The sequence below is a fragment of the Chrysemys picta genome, chromosome 2 (assembly GCF_011386835.1).
Source record: "Chrysemys picta bellii isolate R12L10 chromosome 2, ASM1138683v2, whole genome shotgun sequence".
Taxonomy (NCBI): domain Eukaryota; kingdom Metazoa; phylum Chordata; order Testudines; family Emydidae; genus Chrysemys; species Chrysemys picta.
The window spans coordinates 83,463,157-83,483,311 of NC_088792.1; the positions used below are offsets into that span (position 1 = coordinate 83,463,157).

General features: G+C 47.7%; 2 protein-coding genes across 28 annotated transcripts in view; one reads left to right on the forward strand and one right to left on the reverse strand.

Moving 5' to 3' along the window:
- Positions 1 to 20,155, forward strand: part of TMEM108 (transmembrane protein 108) — a 261,335-nt gene that overhangs the window by 228,828 nt on the left and 12,352 nt on the right. For all 14 annotated transcript variants that reach the window (XM_065587085.1, XM_042845277.2, XM_065587087.1 and 11 more), the window contains one exon: positions 8,353 to 9,468. In XM_065587085.1, coding sequence (XP_065443157.1) covers positions 8,353 to 9,468 — 1,116 coding nt within the window. The remainder of the gene's footprint in view (positions 1 to 8,352; positions 9,469 to 20,155) is intronic.
- Positions 1 to 20,155, reverse strand: part of LOC122172682 (uncharacterized) — a 101,115-nt gene that overhangs the window by 10,480 nt on the left and 70,480 nt on the right. The window lies entirely within an intron of this gene.

Consider the following 20,155-nt stretch of genomic DNA (forward strand, 5'->3'; position numbering starts at 1 on the left):
GATTAAATTAGATAAGTTTATGGAGGGAATGGTTTAATGGTAAAACATATTAGCTGAGGAATACCGAGCAATAGCAGGTAAATAGTATAATGGCTAACAAGGGTCAGGCTGGAGACTCTTGCCTACATGCTCGGGGTCTTACTGATCGCCATATTTGGGATCGGGAAGGAATTTTCCTCCAGGGTAGATTGCCTGAGGCCCTGGAGGTTTTTCGCCTTCCTCCGCAGCATGGGGCAGGGATCGCTAGCAGGAGGGTTCTCTGCCAATTGAAGTCACCAAGACATAGGATTTGGGGACTTCATCAGCAGAGTCAAGGGAAGGGTAGGGACGGTTTTGTGGCCTGCAGCATGCAGGGGGTCAGACCAGATGATCATAATGGTCCCTTCTGACCTTAAAGTCTATGAGTCTATGAGCTGCAGTCCACAGGGCCCTGAGCTGGAACCTGGAGTAGAGGGCAGGCCTGGGTTCCCCCCAAACCTCCCAATTGACCTGGACTGTGGGTTCTCCCAGAGGAGAAGGTCTCTGGGCTGTTCCCCAACCCACATGGTGAATCTCTGAGGCAAGAAAATCGCCAATAAGCACAGGACCCACCAAGATAGAAGAGGAACTTTGTCACGTGGCCTTATGTACATAAAAATACATGTGCTTCAATATTTATCAGACCAGGGCCTATATGTTCCAGCATCTTTCAACATAACAGCATATTTGATGCATATATTAAAAAAAAAAAAATCTTGTGCCTTCAAGTAATTGTTTTTTAGATTTGTCAGGACTCTCCTCAGTTGTCATGTTATGGCAACATCACAGTCTTCCAACTCACCTTTTCTTATTTTAAAATTATTATACATAATCCCACATCTAAAAATATTGGATGCCTTGTAAATTGCTCAGTGTGGTTTTTTTTTTTAGTTACTTTACATAGAAAAGAGATGGATTGTCAGGAAAGAAAACAGATTTTTCCACTTATTAATTAATATCTGCTAAATTCCAGAGTGAGTCCTCATTAAGCTATATTTTGCTAACCTTCTGTCTGAGCATCTAAAAGCTATAGGGACAAATTCTGCCCTGACTTACATCTTGTGAAAATCAACGGGAGGTCAGTGTCTGACTGCCTTTTGTGCTTTCAAAAATCTCCCCTCTCAAAAATAAAATGTACCTCACCTCCATGCTGCAGTTTTGTTGACTGCTTTCTTTTGTCACAGTTTATAAATAGTATCTTTCATTTCTGCACAGGATACTACAGTCTAGTTTTGGTGTCAAATGTTCACACTTAAAGCTCTGTCTTGATATTTTAGCAGTGTGTGTAGATGCATTTGTGTTCATTGTTGAGATTAACCATTGTTTTATCGAGGAAAAGCGCATAGTATGTACAGCAGTGGTGCCCAAGCTTTTTACCTCACGCCCCCCCTTACCTCTGTCTGCGCCCCCTCCCCCGAGCCAGGAGTGGGGCTGTGGTTCCGGGAGCGGGGGGACTCGGACAGGGTACAGGATAAGGGAAGCCAAGGCTGGGGCCACAGCTTGGTGCGGGGGCAGAGCTGAGGCTGGCAGCCTGGGGTTGGGGGCCACAGCCAAGAGCAGAGCCCCAGGCCAGCAGTCACGGCTAAGAGCGGAGCCCTGGGCGTGGGGCCGGCGGCCGAGACCCCGGGCACAGTGAGGGGGATGGGGCCAGGAGCAGAGCTGAGTGCCGCTCCCTGCCCGGGTCCCAGCTGCACCTTGCAGCCTAGGTGGACAGACACATGCTAGCTCTGCTTGAGCTAGTGCACTTGAGCTAGAAGTGTGGACCTCGTGGCATGGGTTAGCCACCTGAGTACGGACCCAGGGAGTAGGACAGGCTTATACTCCGGTAGCTAGCCCAAGCCATTTCACATTCCACAACATCCGCACTATTTCTAGTGTACTAGCTTGAGCAGAGCAGGTGTGTGCATGTCCATCTACCTGGGCTGGGAGGCATGCTCCCAGTTGTGGTGTAGCCCTATCTGTAGTATTAGTGTATGGACTCTCACGAGGATGGGGCAGATCATTGTTAAAGACTGTCATATTTTCTGAATCCTATTTTAAAAAGTCCATGGTAGAGACACAAGTCACCATTTAATCTGGAGACACGTGGCTTCAGACCTAGTGCCCATCCATAGCTTTCAGCACCAACATTTTCAGCTTCTGCCTCTCAAGCTAACCGAGAGCCTCCTGTAGTGTTATACCTAGCTCTTACGCAGTACGTTTTATTATAGATCTCAATGTGCTTTACAAAAGAGGTAAGTATCATTATGCCCATTTTACAACCAGGGCATGGAGAGGTGATGGTCAGTGGCAGAGTCAGAAATAGAACACAGGTCTCCTATACACTAGGACTCGCTGGCTCTTGCAGTATTTAGACTTGTATCTTCTTAGTGTCTGATTACATTGCCCTCTGGTGGCTGGAGCTCTAATACACTTTGGGCATTCTATCGCTATATGACAGTAAAAAGAACAGGAGTACTTGTGGCACCTTAGAGACTAACAAATTTATTAGAGCATAAGCTTTCGTGGACTGCAGCCCACTTCTTCGGATGCATATAGAGTGGAACATATATTGAGGAGATATATATACACACATACAGAGAGCATGAACAGGTGGGAGTTGTCTTACCAACTCAGAGGCCAATTAAGTAAGAGAAAAAAACTTTTGAAGTGATAATCAAGATAGCCTAGTACAGACAGTTTGATAAGAAGTGTGAGAATACTTAGAAGGGGAGATAGATTCAATGTTTGTAATGGCTCAGCCATTCCCAGTCCTTATTCAATCCTGAGTTGATTGTGTCTAGTTTGCATATCAATTCCAGCTCAGCAGTCTCTCTTTGGAGTCTGTTTTTGAAGTTTTTCTGTTGTAAGATAGCCACCCGCAGGTCTGACATTGAATGGCCAGACCCGTTAAAGTCTTCTCCCACTGGTTTTTGAGTATTATGATTCCTGATGTCAGATTTGTGTCCATTAATTCTTTTGCGTAGAGACTGTCCGGTTTGGCCAATGTACATGGCAGAGGGGCATTGCTGGCACATGATGGAGCCCCTGATGGTATGGCTGATGTGATTAGGTCCTATGATGATGTCACTTGAATAGATATGTGGACAGAGTTGGCATCGGGCTTTGTTACAAGGATAGGTTCCTGGGTATATGACAGTAGTACATATACGCACTGGGCAGTACACTGTTTATTCCCCCATATAGATGATGCTGTGCCTTGAGCAGCTGAAGTCCATATCCAAAAAAAGGGGAACCTCTCCTTAGCTACAGCATGTGTGCATACCGACATATGCCATGGTTAATATCTGAATTGTACATGTAGCATTAGGGATAGAAATTAGGATCTTCAGAGGTTCGCCTTTAGTTCAATGGGTAGCTTCTGCTGGTGGAGCAGAGGAGCTATGATTTAGATGGCAATTATGGAGTTCTGTGTTTTGTGAACATGGAATGAACCCAGACCGACTGTTGCCCAGAGCTGCTTGAGCTCTGTTTAAACGAGGAAGAGGTGGGTCCATAATGGAGTTAGAGCTGGTTGAAATATTTTTTTCATTAAAAAATGGCTTTTAAACCAAAACATTTTTTCTGGTTTTCAACCATATAAAGCTTTCGGTTTGAAGTAGTTTTCAAAAACGAGTTTTTGTAATTGACAATTTTTGAAAGTCAAAGTTTTTGATTTTTGGTTCTGTTTTGTATTGGAAAAAAAATTATGGCCTCGAAGAATGAAGTGTCAGTCCTGTGACTTCCTCTGACTGGGCTACAAGGGTTATAAATCCTAATATCAGGCAACATTGATTCAGAATTAGCTTAAATGATAGAGGTATGTGTTTTTTGGAGAGGAAGACCAGAGGTTCTAGCTCTGCTGTTTTATGTGCAGCATAGCTGGCAACTCTGTCCTTTGTTACAAATTAAGGAAAATCCAGAAAAAACCAATCCAAGGGGGATGATTTTCTGTACAGTCAAGGGTGTGGCCAAAGGTTGTTATACATGCAACTTCCAAAATTAACAGGCGTTATATCATAACACACTTCACCTTATGTGTTCAGAGCAGTGCCCCAGAACTTTTCTGAAACATTATCTCCAGAATCCAAAACAAATCTTCATTCTTCCCTTTTAAATTGTTCTCCTGCAGCTACTTGTCTTGGCACGAAATATTAGCCATGTGATCACTGGACTATCTGCCTTGACCTTGACCTCTGAGTATGTGCTGTCAGAAAAATTTCCCTGCATTTCACTGAGTGGTGCTCCATTGGTATTCCTGTCTGTTGGAAGCATCTCATTGTTCTACAGTAGTATATTTTTCACTTTGATCAAATGTCTTGCTAAAGCACATTCTTTCTTTTTGCTTAGGGGTGGAGAGCAAGATACTAGTTGGCGCTTATCTGTGAAGTTTATTTATTTACTTTATTTCAGAAGTGAAAAGCATTCGCTAACGTCTGTGTCAGTCACTAGAAGGTGTCAAGCAATTAAAAAAATTAATCATGATTAATCGCGCAATTAAAAAAATTGCTCTGTTAATAATAGAATACCATTTATTTGAATATTTTTGGATGTTTTCTACATTTTCAAATATATTTATTTCAATTACAACACAGAATACAAAGTAGAGTGCTCACTTTATTTCTGATTAAATATTTGCACTGTAAAAAAATAGTATTTTTCAATTAATCTGTAATACAAGTACTGTAGTGCAATCTCTTTATCATGAAAGTTGAACTTACAAACATAGAATTATGTACAAAAAAACTGCATTCAAAAACAAAACAATATAAAACTTTAGAGCCTACAAGTCCACTCAGTCTTACTTCTTGTGCAGCCAAATCGCTAAGACAAACAAGTTTTACATTTATGGGGGATAATGCTGCCTGCTTCTTATTTACAATGTCACCTGAAAGTGAGAACAGGCGTTCGCATGGCACTGTTGTAGCCGGCATCGCAAGATATTTACATGCCAGGTGCACTAAAGATTCATGTCCCTTGATGCTTCAACCACCATTCCAGAGGACATGGGTCCATGCTGATGATGGGTTCTGCTCGATAATGATCCAAAGCAGTGCGGACCAATGCATATTCATTTTCATCATCTGAGTCAGATGCCACCAGCAGAAGGTTGATTTTCTTTTTTGGTGGTTCGGGTTCTGTAGTTTCTGCATCAGAGTGTTGGTCTTTTAAGACTTCTGAAAGCATGCTCCACACCTTGTCCCTCTCAGATTTTGGAAGGCACTTCAGATTCTTAAACCTTGGGTCAAGTGCTGTAGCTATCTTTAGAAATTTCGCATTGGTATCTTCTATGCATTTTGTCAAATCTGCAGTGAAAGTGTTCTTAAAACGAACAACATGCTGGGTCATCATTGAAGATTGCTATAACGTGAAATATATGTCAGAATGCGGGTAGAACAGAGCAGGAGACATGCAATTCTCCCCCAAGGAGTTCAGTCAAATTTAATTAACACTTTTTTTTTTAAATGAGCGTCATCAACATAGAAGCATGTCCTTTGGAATGGTGGCCAAAGCATGAAGGGGCATACGAACTTTTAGTATAACTGGCACGTAATACCTTGCAATTCCGGCTACAAAAGTGCCATGCAAACGTCTATTCTCATTTTCAGGTGACATTGTAAATAAGAAGCGGGCAGCATTATCTCCTGTAAACAAACTTGTTTATCTTAACCACTGGCTGTACAAGAAGTAGGACTGAGTGGACTTGTAGGCTCTAAAGTTTTACATTTTGTTTCTGAGTGCAGTTATGTAACAAAAAAAAAATTGACATTTGTAAGTTGCTCTTTCACGATAGAGATTGCACTACAGTATTTGTATGAGGTGAATTGAAATACTATTCCTTTTATCAGTTTTACAGTGCAAATATTTGTAATAAAAATAATATAAAGTGAGCAATGTACACTTTGTATTCCGTGTTGTAATTGAAATCAACGTATTTGAAAATATAGAAAAACATCCAAAATATTTAATCAATTTCAAGTGGTATTCTATTATTTAACAGTGCGATTAAAACTGTGATTAATCACCATTAATTTTTTGAGTTAATCTTATGAGTTAATTGTGATTAATTGACAGCCCTAGTTATTTGTATTGGTCTTATACACTGTATTTTAAAGTCAATTTGTTGACCTCCTGTATAGACAGCAAAGCATCCTGAGTGAGCATAAGTGGAGGGCTAAGGTAGTTTAGGGTGGGGAACAACAATGAGGCAGTTCTAAGCTGTATGGGTTACTTGGCTTGTGATCAACTAGTGTGTGGTAGGGCAGGAGGAAAAAGTGCTACTACTTCGGTGGTGGTTTTGTTTTTTTGTTTTGTTTAAAAAAAAAAATTTTTTTTAATATCTCCTATGTCTTCCGCCCCGCCCCCCACAGGGCTCGGGCTGGGCATCCTTTAGTACGGAATTTGTATAAAATCAAAATAACTAATCCCAGCAATGACCAGGCACCCCAATGGAAGTTATAATGCAGCATCTTCCTTGATGCTCATGAGTCCCATTCTACAGAGATTTCACTTTTCAGTGGTGAGAAATTACTCCCAAGTGATTAACATAAAAATGGCTTTTAATAGTGCTCTCATAGGAGATTGTGTGTGTGTCCCCCATACACTGCTGGCTGGAAGGCTTAAAATTGCAAGGATTAAAATGGATTAATTTGGTGTTCAAGAAGTGCAAAACACTTGGCTCAGGGGGTTGGTTATAGACTATGGAGCATTTCCCTTCAAGAATGCAAGTTCTAATGCAGACCAGGTTAGTACTGCCATCTAGTGGTGGACAATGGCCTCTTAAAAATTAATTGGTTTTCTCAGTGCATTTCTAGTGGGCAAGCATCCACAAGGTAGTTGACAATTTCAGCAAATGGAGACATGGCAGCAGTGTGGTTCCTGCAAGCTGTAGTGATGTAAAGATACATCAGCAGAACAGGGTAATGGCTTGTATTGTTTCTGTTACCTGGATTAGAGATAAACAGATGAATTCACATTGCTGGTGTTGTGAATCTGCACTTTTCATGAGCTAATAGTCACTTACTGGGAGGTGGGAAGGGCAAAAGCCTACAGAAAACCCCAAATTCCACATGTACCGGAAATGAAAATTCAGACATCCATATAAAAGTTAAAACAGAGGGTTGACTGTATTGGGTCAAAATTGGAAGGCTAATAATACTGTAGTTTCAAAACTGTGTTCTTTTGAATTTGCCCATGTTAGAGAGTTTGAGTGTTTTGCACTTCTCAGACACTGTAGATAAAAGGCAAGATTTTCAAAATGACCAGTGATTTTGGGTGTCTCAATTTCTCTGTTCCCACCTTTAGACATGTTAAAGAGATCTGAGTTTCAGAAAGTGTTGAGCCATCCACCTGCTCAAAAAATCAGATCTCTTTAAGGCGTCTCCAGTTGGGCATCCAAAAACAGACACCCTAAATCACTACTGATGCTTAACAATCTTAGCCAAAGAACAAGGAGGCTAAAAACCCCAGCAGGCTCACCACAAAGTGGGCAGCTGTCTGGGAGTGGGGGCTTGGGGGCAAAAAAAAAAAAATTGAAAATATGTTTTAATTGCAACCTCCTAGGGGTATACTCTAAATCTTCTATTGGCCGAGCACATTGGGCACACCGGGGCCTCCTCAGATCCCTCCCCACCAGCTCCCTATGTGCCACCTTCCCATTCCCATCTATTTCAGGGACTCCTCCCACCCCCTCAACCATATGTTAGGGGCTCTGTGTGATGCCTATTTCCCCCTTCTACCACATGCCAGGAGCCCACCACAGATCTCCCAGCCCAGGGGGTGGGAAACTATGGTGGCTTTAAACCATCTTTTCACCTCCACATCCTGGGCTGCTCCAGGGGTTAGAGTAGCTCAATTACAGCATTGTCTGCAGGCGACTGAGTGGCAGCACTGCCTGGAATCTACATGCTCCAGCCCTGCCCAGGACACACCTCTCCTCCTACTCCCTGGCCTGGCCCTTATGGTAGGGTCAGAAGGCAACCTTACAGCTGCCTTCCTGAGTTCCCACACTGGCGGAATCCTCCCCCAATAAGAACTGGGGCTTTCAGAGCTCCTTTAGGCTCTCTTTCACTTGTCCCCTCCTTTAGGCTCTCCCCTTCTTGATTTCTTAGAAAAGGAGGTGAAGATTAATCATGAACTTTTCTGCTGCACTATAACTTAATGCTTTGGCATCTTCCTAAGGCTCTCGCTGCAATCTCTTTACCTAATGTATGTGTGCCTGACAAATTATAGTGAACAAACTTGAAAAATACCATAAAAGTTTGAGTAAGGAAAGCATGAATACACAATAATAGGGATTTTAGTCTGTACTTCTTTGGTTTTCATTTCAATACCTTTCTGTGTCCTTTCCTCCAGGTGTTCTAGTGATCTTGGCACTGACAGAAGAGCTGGTGTTTGCTGTTCAGATACACTCGGAGGCAGTATCATCGTCTCAGGGCCTCCTGACAGACACTACCACTATCACAGCCATGGGGATAACAGCTCAACACAAAGGCCATCGCACAATAGGACCTGTTCCCACAACTACTCATTCAACTCTTCACTCAGCTCGCCCACTGGAGACACCTGCCCCTACCATTGACCAGAAGCAAGCAACCAGCAGCCATCCCGTTGGCAAAATGGAAACATATCACTTATACAACCAGAGTGCTTTGTATTCAGGACAGACCCGCCCAAAGGGGAAAATATTTCAGATTTTCAAAGGCAACTTCACAGAATCTACAGAGCCTTACCTAAAGACAGCACTGCACTCTCCCTTTCCTACTTTGAGGCGTTCATTCACTAACCACCCATTTCAGCCCCAGACTGCAGCCTCCAATGATCCCAATAGTACTGGGCCAGCAACTACGACAGACTCAAGCTCTTCTCTACACAGCAACACCTTGGAAGGCCTTAAAAAAGCAGAGCGGGTAAATGGAACATGGCTAGTTATGCAGAGAGCAGATCTTACCACGCCAACAGCTGGCCCATCGACTGATCCCAAAACAGGGTCGGTGCCTTTTAAACCCACACACTATGATATATGGGATATCCTGAGCAAAAATAACTCTTGGGTAACATTGAGTCCAAGTACAAATGTACCTTTGTTTGCCAGCCCTGGAACTGCAACAGCAGCAGGTCATTCAGTTCAGACCAGCTTTGATGTCAACATTTCATCACCTACAATGGGAAACCCTAAAGGAACCTCCATGACACCGCACACTATGGTGAATAATGCTACTTTATCCAACAGGGCTCTCTCCACAGCATCCACCACAAGGTTGGCCAGCTCCATTTCAACAGCTGGTTCCACAGCAACGGGAAACTTTCTAAACAGACTGGTGCCTGCTGGAACCTGGAAGCCTGGCATGCCCGGGAATATTTCCCATGTCACTGAGGGGGATAAACCCCAGCACAGAGCAACCATTTGTCTCACCAAGGTGGACATTGCCTGGATCATTCTGGCTATCAGTGTACCTATATCTTCATGTTGTGAGTTAATTGCTTCTTTTCTTTTTTCCTTTCTTGAGATACAAAATGTGTGCAAGCCCAATGGGATAAGTATTGGCTGGGGACTTACACTGCAAATGCTAACAAATTCATATGGGATTGCTTGTCGTCTATGTTTAGAGAAATAGATCAGAGAATGTGTTAAGTAGCCAAGACTAGAACACTGGCCTCTCAGTTCCAAAATGCAGGCTAAACACTTGAGCTAAAGGCAAACTCCCTTTGCAGGGATTAATAAGCAAGTCAGTTATCTTCTATGTGGGCCATTCACTAGAGCGTACCATAACTCGTCCAGTCACTCACAAAGTCTAGACATTACAGGTCTTGGTGAATTCTCTATCACTGGCAATTTTTAAATCAAGATTGGATGTTTTTTTTAAAATATATGCTCTAGGAATTATTTTTTGGGGCAGTTCTATGGTCTGTACAGGAAATCAGACTAGATGATCACAGCAGTCCCTTCTGGCTGTGGAATCTATGAATAGTACCTCAGCAGGAAATAGTGCCCTGACAGCGCACACACTGGGTGACACAAGCAATATGAGACAATATACACTGTGATGTCCTACTATACGCAGAGCTGAGATGGAGGTTCCACCAAACTGATCACACAAGCATAGTTAAGTGGGTCCATCAACAGTGCAAATAAGTGTGTCAAACAGTTACAGGAATATAAACATCTGCCAGCAACCATGGTTCCTGAGCGTTAACCCTGTTATGTTATATACAAGCTGTATTTAGACCCAATTTTGTTACTAATTACAAATTTGGTTAAAATGGTAGTGGAGACAGGGCCTAAGTCAGGCTGATTGCTGAAATAATGTTGGAACGAGAGAGAGAGAGAGAGAGACACAAGTATAATAAAAATGCGATTTTTTTTTAAGGGCCAACATATCATGATCTGCTAAAGCTAGAAACACTTATGTGGACCAGTAGAAAGTCTGTCCAGACCAGAAAATATTTTCAAGCACTGGTCTTGAAGTAGAGCTCAGAAAGAAAAGTATATTAAAGCCCTGGATTAAGCATCTGGCTGAGTGCTAACAGCAAGCTGAATCTAGAGTGTCTTTTTGAAGGACTTCTGATTATCAATTTGTTTCTTACAGTAAAATAGTTTAACACATAGTGTAATATGTGTTCGTATAACTACATTTTTACATCTCTTATATTGCAAGCTGTGATTTCAACAAGTCATGTATTGTTTTGAATTTGGCCTACATCAGTAGTGAGAGGGCAACGTTCTCAAATGCAGATAGGGACTAAAGAGCCTAAGTCCCATTGACTTTTCATTACTTAGGAGCCTAAGGCCCAGATCCTCCAAAGTGTTAGTGAGAGTTAGGCACCTAAACACCTTGAAGGCTCTGGGCTTAAATCTACATACAAAAAGTTGTGCTGTTTTAACTACACTGATATAATTAAAGTGGTACAAGGCCCCCTAAAGGTGGATGCAGTTATATTAACGTCTATGTACTTATAGTGGCACAGCTTATTCCCATAAGGGAAAGGGAATAAACTGTATCAGTAAAATGCACCTTTATACACCTATAACTGCATCTACACTATGAGCTGTACCAGTTAAACAAACAACAAAACCCACCACATCCCTACCTCACAATTATACTGGTACAAACTGCGTGTAGATGAGGTCTAAGTCGCTGTTGAAACATTTTACCCAGAGAACTTTTAACATTTGGTGGCCACCTTTCAGATAATTTTCTAGCAGACAGATGTCCTCCTGCCAAATCCACTGTAGCACCTGCTCCGCTTATTTTCAGCCTCAACAGAAAGTCAGTGGCTGTAATGGGCATGAAAAATCATCTCTCTGAGTCAGGGTCGAGGCACGTTGGTGGGATAACATGAGGAAACTTGCTCAAGCTGTACCTGCTGCATGGATAATTAGTCCCCAGTGTTGTCACTCCGGCAGTAAATTCATTTTTAAATGTTCTGAAGGGTCAGGCATGATCTATACATAGTGGCAGAAATGATTCTCCACATTGCAGCTCTCACATACTTTGCTCAGGTCAAAGGTTCAGAGTTCCTTTGCCCTGAAGATTTAACCACCTCTGCACACAAAAGCACCACAGTCTCTTTTTACCTACTGGATGCAAATGTCACTTTAGTTTCAGCAATGATCACTGAGCCAAGCAGCAGGCCTAGGACTCAAATCTCACTACATGAGTGATGTGAGATGAACATAATAGTAATGCATAGCTCATTGGTGCTAACTCTGCACACTGCTCTGCTACCATTGTATTTCTAAGGAACTCTCTCAAGCAACAGGACACACCATGCACAAAGTGGATGATGGCCCTTGTGAGTTATTTTGCTTGTCATATTAAAATGAAAAGAACGTTTTCCCTGATGGAAAGGTCTGTTATAGCTCCCTGGTGCCATTTCACAACAGAGGAAGCGTTGTCTTGTGAACCTCTTACATGTGCATATGTATCCTCAGATGCAGTGGAAATGAATAGTTGGTACTGTATCTCTGATACAAAACAACCTGATGAAGCTGGGTGTATTGCATAGTAAAGACATTGCTGCCATCTTCAGGAAACAAATATATAAAGCCCTTCATTCCAGTCTCCAGGCAGAGGGGACTATAGATGAAAAGTGGGGGTTGTTCCTAATTTTGAGAAAATTTCGTTTTAAGGAACATGTTATAGTACAGTAAAAAAAATTATCTACAACTAACCGATTTGCTATGGGTATCTTCAAGGGGTGTTGTTGCAATGAAAAAAGACGGTTACTCACCGTTGTAACTGTTGTTCTTCGAGATGTGTTGCTCATATCCATTCCATTAGGTGTGTGCGCGCCGCGTGCACGATCGTCGGAAGATTTTCTACCCTAGCAACACCGGCGGGTCGGCTGTGGAGCCCCCTAGAGTGGCGCCTTCATGGCGCTGAATATATACCCCAGCCGACCCGGCGCCCCCTCAGTTCCTTCTTGCCGGCTACTCCGACAGTGGGGACGGGGGGCGGGTTTGGAATGGATATGAGCAACACATCTCGAAGAACAACAGTTACAACGGTGAGTAAAAGACGGTTACTCACCGTTGTAACTGTTGTTCTTCGAGATGTGTTGCTCATATCCATTCCATTAGGTGTGTGCGCGCCGCGTGCACGATCGTCGGAAGATTTTTACCCTAGCAACACCGGCGGGTCGGCTGTGGAGCCCCCTAGAGTGGCGCCTTCATGGCGCTGAATATATACCCCAGCCGACCCGGCGCCCCCTCAGTTCCTTCTTGCCGGCTACTCCGACAGTGGGGACGGGGGGCGGGTTTGGAATGGATATGAGCAACACATCTCGAAGAACAACAGTTACAACGGTGAGTAACCGTCTTTTCTTCTTCGAGTGCTTGCTCATATCCATTCCATTAGGTGACTCCCAAGCCCAACTTAGGTGGTGGGGTCGGAGTGAGACATTGCTGTGTGCAAAACCGCTGATCCGAAGGCAGCATCGTCCCTGGACTGCTGCACTAGTGCATAGTGAGCTGTAAACGTGTGGACTGATGACCAAACCGCCGCTCTACAAATGTCCTGGATCGGAACTTGCGCCAGGAAAGCAGTCGAGGAAGCCTGGGCCCTCGTGGAGTGAGCGGTCAGGTGCGGTGCTGAGACACCTGCCAGGTCATAGCAAGTCCGGATGCAAGACGTAATCCAGGAGGATAGGCGTTGTGAGGAGACCGGTGAGCCTTTCATTCGGTCGGCCACTGCAACGAAGAGTTGCGTCGTCTTTCTAAAGTGCCTTGTGCGGTCAATATAGAAGGCCAGGGCCCTGCGTACGTCCAGGGAATGCAAACGTTGATCCTGGCGAGTAGCATGTGGTTTAGGATGAAAGACCGGGAGAAATATATCCTGGTTGATATGAAAAGGAGAAACCACCTTAGGGAGAAAGGCAGGATGTGGACGAAGCTGCACTTTATCCTTATGGAAAACCGTGTAAGGGGGCTCGGATGTAAGCGCCCTGAGTTCAGAAACGCGCCTTGCTGAGGTGATGGCTACGAGGAAGGCTGTCTTCCAGGATAGGTACAGAAGTGAACAGGTGGCCAGTGGCTCGAATGGAGGACCTGTGAGCTTGGAGAGAACCAGGTTGAGGTCCCACGTCGGAACGGGCTGACGTTGTTGTGGGTACGTCCGGTCTAAGCCCTTGAGGAATCTAACGACCATCGGGTTAGAGAATACCGAGGATGCGAGTTCCCCTGGGTGAAAAGCCGATATAGCGGCCAGGTGAACTCTAATTGAAGATATCGCCAACCCTTGCTGTTTTAGGGAGAGGAGATATTCCAAAATGAGAGGAATAGGTGCCTGCAACGGGGACGTGGCTCGTTGTTCGCACCAACAGGAGAACCGCTTCCACTTGGCCAAGTATGTGGTCCGTGTTGAGGGCTTCCTACTGCTCAGCAGAATCTGTTGGACAGAGTGCGAGCACTGCTGCTCTGCCTGGGTGAACCATGGAGCAGCCACGCCGTGAGGTGGAGTGATTGCAGGTCGGGGTGACGCAGGCGGCCGTGGTCCTGAGAGATGAGATCCGGGCATAATGGAAGCGGGATCGGTGTCTGAACCGAGAGCTCCAACAACGTGGTGTACCAATGTTGTCTCGGCCACGCTGGGGCGATCAGAATCACCTGTGCCTGGTCTCTGCGCAATTTGAGCAGTACCTTGTGGACCAGAGGAAACGGAGGGAAGGCATAAAACAGGTGGTCTTTCCAGGGAAGGAGAAACGCATCTGAGAGGGAGCCCGGAGCTCGACCTTGCAGGGAGCAGAACACGTGGCACTTCCTGTTGTCTCGAGATGCAAACAGGTCTATCTGGGGAAACCCCCACTTCTGGAAAACAGAATGTATGATGTCCGGACGGATAGACCACTCGTGCGTCTGAAAGGACCTGCTGAGTCGGTCCGCTAAAGTGTTCTGGACTCCAGGGAGGAACGATGCCGTGAGATGGATTGAGTGGGCGATGCAGAAGTCCCACAGGCGAATGGCCTCTTGGCATAGAATTGACGAACGTGCTCCTCCTTGCTTGTTGATGTAAAACATGGCCGTGGTGTTGTCGATGAGAACTAACACACAGCGGCCACGTAGGAGGTTGAGAAATGCCTGGCACGCCAGGCGCACCGCCATCAGCTCCCGAACATTGATGTGCAGAGCTATCTGGGGTGCAGTCCACAGGCCCTGGGTATGGTGTTCGTTGAGATGGGCGCCCCAACCCAGAGACGAAGCGTCTGTGACCAGGTGCAGAGAGGGTTGTGGGTCGTGAAATGGCATCCCCTCGCAAACCACCTTGTGATCTAGCCACCAGGTGAGGGAGGTCAGGACCGAGTTCGGGACCGTGACCACCATGTTCAGGCTGTCCCGATGTGGGCGGTATATTGATGACACCCAGGTCTGGAGTGGGCGAAGCCGAAGTCTGGCATGCCTGGTTACGTACGTGCAGGAAGCCATGTGACCCAGCAGGGTAAGGCACGACCTCACCGTGGTAGTTGGGAAGGCCTTGAGCCCTTGAATGAGGCTCGTGATGGTGCAAAAGCGGTTGTCTGGCAGGATGGCTTGTGCACGCCTGGAGTCTAGAACTGCGCCGATGAATTCTATTCTCTGGGTAGGTTCTAGAGTGGATTTGTCCTTGTTGAGTAGGATGCCCAACTCGTTGAATGTGTGCACTATTATGTGGACGTGAGCTCGAACTTGCTCTTTGGTGCGACCGCGTACCAGCCAGTCGTCTAGGTACGGGAACACCTGTATCCCTTGCCGACGAAGGTACGCTGCCACGACAGCCATACATTTCGTGAACACCCTTGGGGCCGAGGATAGGCCGAAGGGAAGGACTGCAAATTGGTAGTGCACCTTGTTTACCACGAATCGCAGGAAGCGTCTGTGAGGCGGGTAAATTGCGATGTGAAAGTATGCGTCTTTCATGTCGAGGGCGGCGAACCAGTCTCCAGGATCGAGGGAAGGGATAATGGCCCCCAGAGAGACCATGCGGAACTTCAACTTTACTACGAATTTGTTGAGTCCGCGCAAGTCCAAGATGGGTCGCAGACCTCCTTTGGACTTGGGAATGAGGAAGTAACGGGAATAGAATCCCCTGCCCCTTAACTCCACTGGAACCTCCTCTATGGCCCCCATAGCAAGGAGCGTGGAAACTTCCTGTATAAGAAGTTGCTCGTGAGAAGGGTCCCTGAAGAGGGACGGGGAAGGGGGGGAGGAGGGGGGGATTGAAGAAAACTGGATAGCATATCCCCTGTCCACCGTGCGAAGGACCCAACGGTCCGAGGTTATAAGGGACCAGGCACAGTGGAAATGGGAAAGGCGATCCCGAAAGGAGGGGGCTGGATCCTGGGGGATGACTGGGGCGCCGTCCTCGACCGCACCTTCAAAAGTTCTGCCTGGGGCCTGAAGGTGGTCTAGGTGGCCCCTGGTTCTGACCGGGTTGAGGGCCGGTCCACCTTCTTCTACCACCTCGCCCTCTCCTCCGGGCCGAGTCCTGTCTCTGACGAGGCGGGGGGGGGGGGGGGTAGAAGCGCTGAGGCTGTGGTCTGAATGGCCTGCGCTGAGGGCCCACAACATGCATCCCCAGGGAACGCATGATCGTCCTGGAGTCCTTGAGGCTCTGCAGGCGAGAGTCCGTCTTTTCTGAAAACAACCCTTGTCCTTCGAAGGGTAGATCCTGCAGGGTTTGCTGCAGTTCCTGAGGCAGACCCGAAACCTGGAGCCAGGAGATCCTCCGCATAGCGATACCTGAGGCCAGGGTTCTCGCAGCAGAGTCCGCTATGTCTAAGGAGGCCTGTAAGGAGGTCCGAGCCACCTTCTTACCCTCCTCTACCAGGGCTCCAAACTCCTCCCTGGACTCTTGGGGAACCAACTCCTTGAACTTCCAGATAGAGTTCCAGGAGTTAAAGCTATAGCGGCTCAAGAGCCTGCTGGTTAGCCGCTCTAAGTTGCAGCCCTCCGGCTGAGTAAACTTTACGGCCGAACAAATCGAGGCGCTTAGCCTCCTTCGATTTGGGCGCTGCGGCCTGCTGACCGTGACGCTCCCTTGCGTTCACTGATGCCACCACCAGTGAACACGGCTGGGGGTGGGTATACAAGTACCCGTAGTCTTTAGACGAGACAAAGTATTTCCTTTCCACCCCTCTCGCTGTGGGTGGGATAGAGGCAGGAGTCTGCCATATCGTAGATGCATTGGCTTGTATCGTGCGGATCAGGGGTAACGCCACCCTCGATGGGGCATCCGCTCCGAGGATATTCACGATGGGGTTGTGCACCTCCACTATCTCCTCCGCCTGCAGGTCCATATTACGGGCCATCCTACGCAGAAGATCCTGGTGAGCCCGAAGATCTATTGGAGGTGGACCTGTGCACGATGTGCCCGCCACTGCCTCATCCGGAGAGGAAGAGGAAGATGCCTCCGGTGGAACAGGATCCAAGGGAGGGTCCTGGTCTCCCTGCTCCTGGGCCGGAGCATCACCTGCGCTTGGGTCCAGGGCGTCAGGTGGTGCGGACACGGAAGCCTCCATGCCCCCTGGCGGAGGCCGAGAGATGGTGGACTCCGGGGCCCTTCTAGCGGAGTGACCGGAGCGAGAGGTCGAAGCAATTGGAGCCCCTTGCGCCTGATGGTACGCCCACGGGGTCCAAAACGACCAGTGAGATGGGTCATGAGAATGGTCCTCTGTTATGTTCTGCCAATGGCCCAAGTCCTGTTCCTCGGCTTGCCCCTGAGGGGGGTATGCCGATCTCGAGAGGTCCTCCGAGGAGCGAGACACCGATCTCGATGGCCATGGCGGTGCCGAGAGCGTCGAGACGATTCCCGTGGGCTGCGGTGCCGCACGGTGCCGGTCCGGAGATGATCTATCTCTACGCGGTGCCGGCGATCGGTGCCGGGACCGCGACCGGTGCCGATGACCTCGTCGGTGCCGGGAGTCGGATCTGGACCTCGACGAGGACCTGGAGTATGCCCGGTGCCGGGAGCGGCCTCTCGACGTCGAGCGTCGACCGTAGCGGTGCCGAGAACTACGTCTCGACGTTGATCGGTGCCGACGATCATAGCGGTGCCGAGACGTAGAGCGGTGCCGCGACGAAGATCTTGGCCGCGAGTACGACCGGTGCCGAGGTGATATTCGGTGCTGGGACTGCGAGCGGCGTGGGGACCTGCTTCGGGACCTGGATCGGTGCCGAGGTTCCAGCCCTTGCGATGGAGGGCGCATCAAGGCAGGTTTCCCCCTCGACTGGACCGGGCGAGTCAACGGTGCCGGCTCCGTGAGAGCTATTAAGTCTCTCGCCGCCGCGAAGGTCTCTGGCGTCGACGGGAGGCACTGTATCACCGCCGGCCTCGGTGGAGACGCTATCTGCACCGGACTCAACGGCCTCGGCGCCAGAGTCGACGGTGCTGGAGGCACCTGTTTCCGGTGTTCCACCGGCGGACGCGGCTCTACCCCCGGCACTGGGGGAGCCGGCGTCTTCGGCACGGAGGTCCCCGTCTTATGGGCTTTTTTATGCCCTGGGGATAATGACCGGCGCCGAGGCACTTGCTGTGCTTGCGGTGCCGACGAGGTCCGGTGCCGGGGAGGCTTGTCCGACGCCACTCGCGTGGTCGGCATGGCCGGTGCCGCCGGGGCACTGCGCACCGAGGCGCTAGGTGCCGGGGCCTGGCTTGTAGATGGAGCGTCCGGACTAAGTGCCGCCTCCATCAGGAGTTGCCGGAGCCGAAAGTCCCGCTCCTTCTTGGTCCTTGGTCTGAAGGCCTTACAGATCTTGCACTTATCTGTTTGATGGGACTCTCCCAGGCACTTCAGACAGGAGTCGTGCGGGTCGCTCGTGGGCATAGGCTTAGCGCAGGAGGCGCACTGCTTGAAGCCGGGAGCGTTGGGCATGAGCCCGGCCCCGCGGCCGGGGGAGAAAGGGGGAGACGACCCCCTTAATCCCCTGAACTACTATAACAACTAGGACAACTTTTAAAACTATTGAACTATTTAACTATAAACACTAGGACTATAACTATAACTGCGAATAACTAACTAAGCTAGGGAGAGTGGAGAACAGCTAAGCAGCGCTCCACAGTTCCAACGATCGTCAGGGGCGGTAAGAAGGAACTGAGGGGGCGCCGGGTCGGCTGGGGTATATATTCAGCGCCATGAAGGCGCCACTCTAGGGGGCTCCACAGCCGACCCACCGGTGTTGCTAGGGTAGAAAATCTTCCGACGATCGTGCACGCGGCGCGCACACACCTAATGGAATGGATATGAGCAAGCACTCGAAGAAGAAGGTTTCACAGCTATATGCAGTGTGCAAAATAAACTGAATGCAGTCCATCTCCCATTCTGAGTGATAAAGGGTGGGAAAATACAGACTGTTTTAACTCAGCTCCAAGCCAAGTCTATCAAATCTTAAATTCTTAGGCCACTGGCCCATTCTAAGGTGTTCTTAGGCGCCTAAGGCACTGAGTAAGGGGAAGAAAGATGATAATTGACTCAGAGGCAGGACTTTTGTTAAGGGTGTTCTTCAGCTACCAGTTCCCAGCTCTGATGGGGAACCAGCGGGGTAAAGGCAGCATGAATTGGGAGGGCTGGACAGAGGTGTAGAGACTGGCACTGACCCAACAGTTACATGCTGAGAAGTCTGTCAGGGAGTACAAGTCTCCCTATCTGCTGAGATACAGGGCCTGCCAGCACTTGGCATTCCCAACTCCCTAAAGAAAGAGAAGGAGAAACCAGGTGTGGAGAGGGAATTGGTGCCTTTGCACAACAGAAGGGAGATGAGAGAGAGAGGCAGGAGTCAAATAAACCCAGCTCCCACCTCAATGAGGATAAGTGTGTTCCATCAGTAGGCCTGCGGATTTAGCCAAAACAAAATTAGAGAACTTTCCAGCATGTTCCAAAGGCTCTCTGTTATCACTAAAGTGTCTAAAGTATCATTCCCTCTACTTCAAGTGGTCCCCAGCTACAGTACCTCACCTCCCCATAAATGAAGCTTTCTAGAATTACACCTCTCAAATCAATTGACTCTTGAGGATGCTTTCACAAAGAGAATGCACACATTTTTCTAGAGGAGCATAACACTTATAATCTCTACTACTACTCATATCAACCTGCAGGAGCAGCACTTTTCCCTGGGGAACTGAGAACCCTAGAAGGGCCTTCTTTGAGTAGTAATTCTGCACACAGGTACAGAGACATACAATATATTGGGAGGAGAAGACATCACTGCTCTAGGTGCCCCACGTACAGAGCATGACCCACATACTCAACTCTAGCACTTCTTCCCGCCCAACTATTACCATGAGGGCCAGCTAGATTACCTGTCAGGAGTGGTTCTCTCTATACAGTGTGGATCTACTGCTAACTAAGGAGCCTCTGGAGGTGCCTTCACTTTCCTATCCCATGGAACCAGAGGAAGGGGAAACTACACAGCTCCTGCAGGTCTCAGCTCCACAAGTCCAAGGGAAGAGGTTTTGGCAGGAACTTCACTGCTTCTCCCCAGGGGAGAAAAAATCCTCAAGTAGCCACCTAAATCTTCATTGATCCTGCTCATTGGATGGAAATTTTCCAAGATCAGGAGGCAACAGAGTAGCGTGGGATCTCCCCAAGTCAAATGTGAACCAGCACCCTAGCCCTAGTCTGGCCTCAAACCGAAACCCACTATAAACCTAATTCCAATCCATATCTGAACACTGCTACCTCAGAC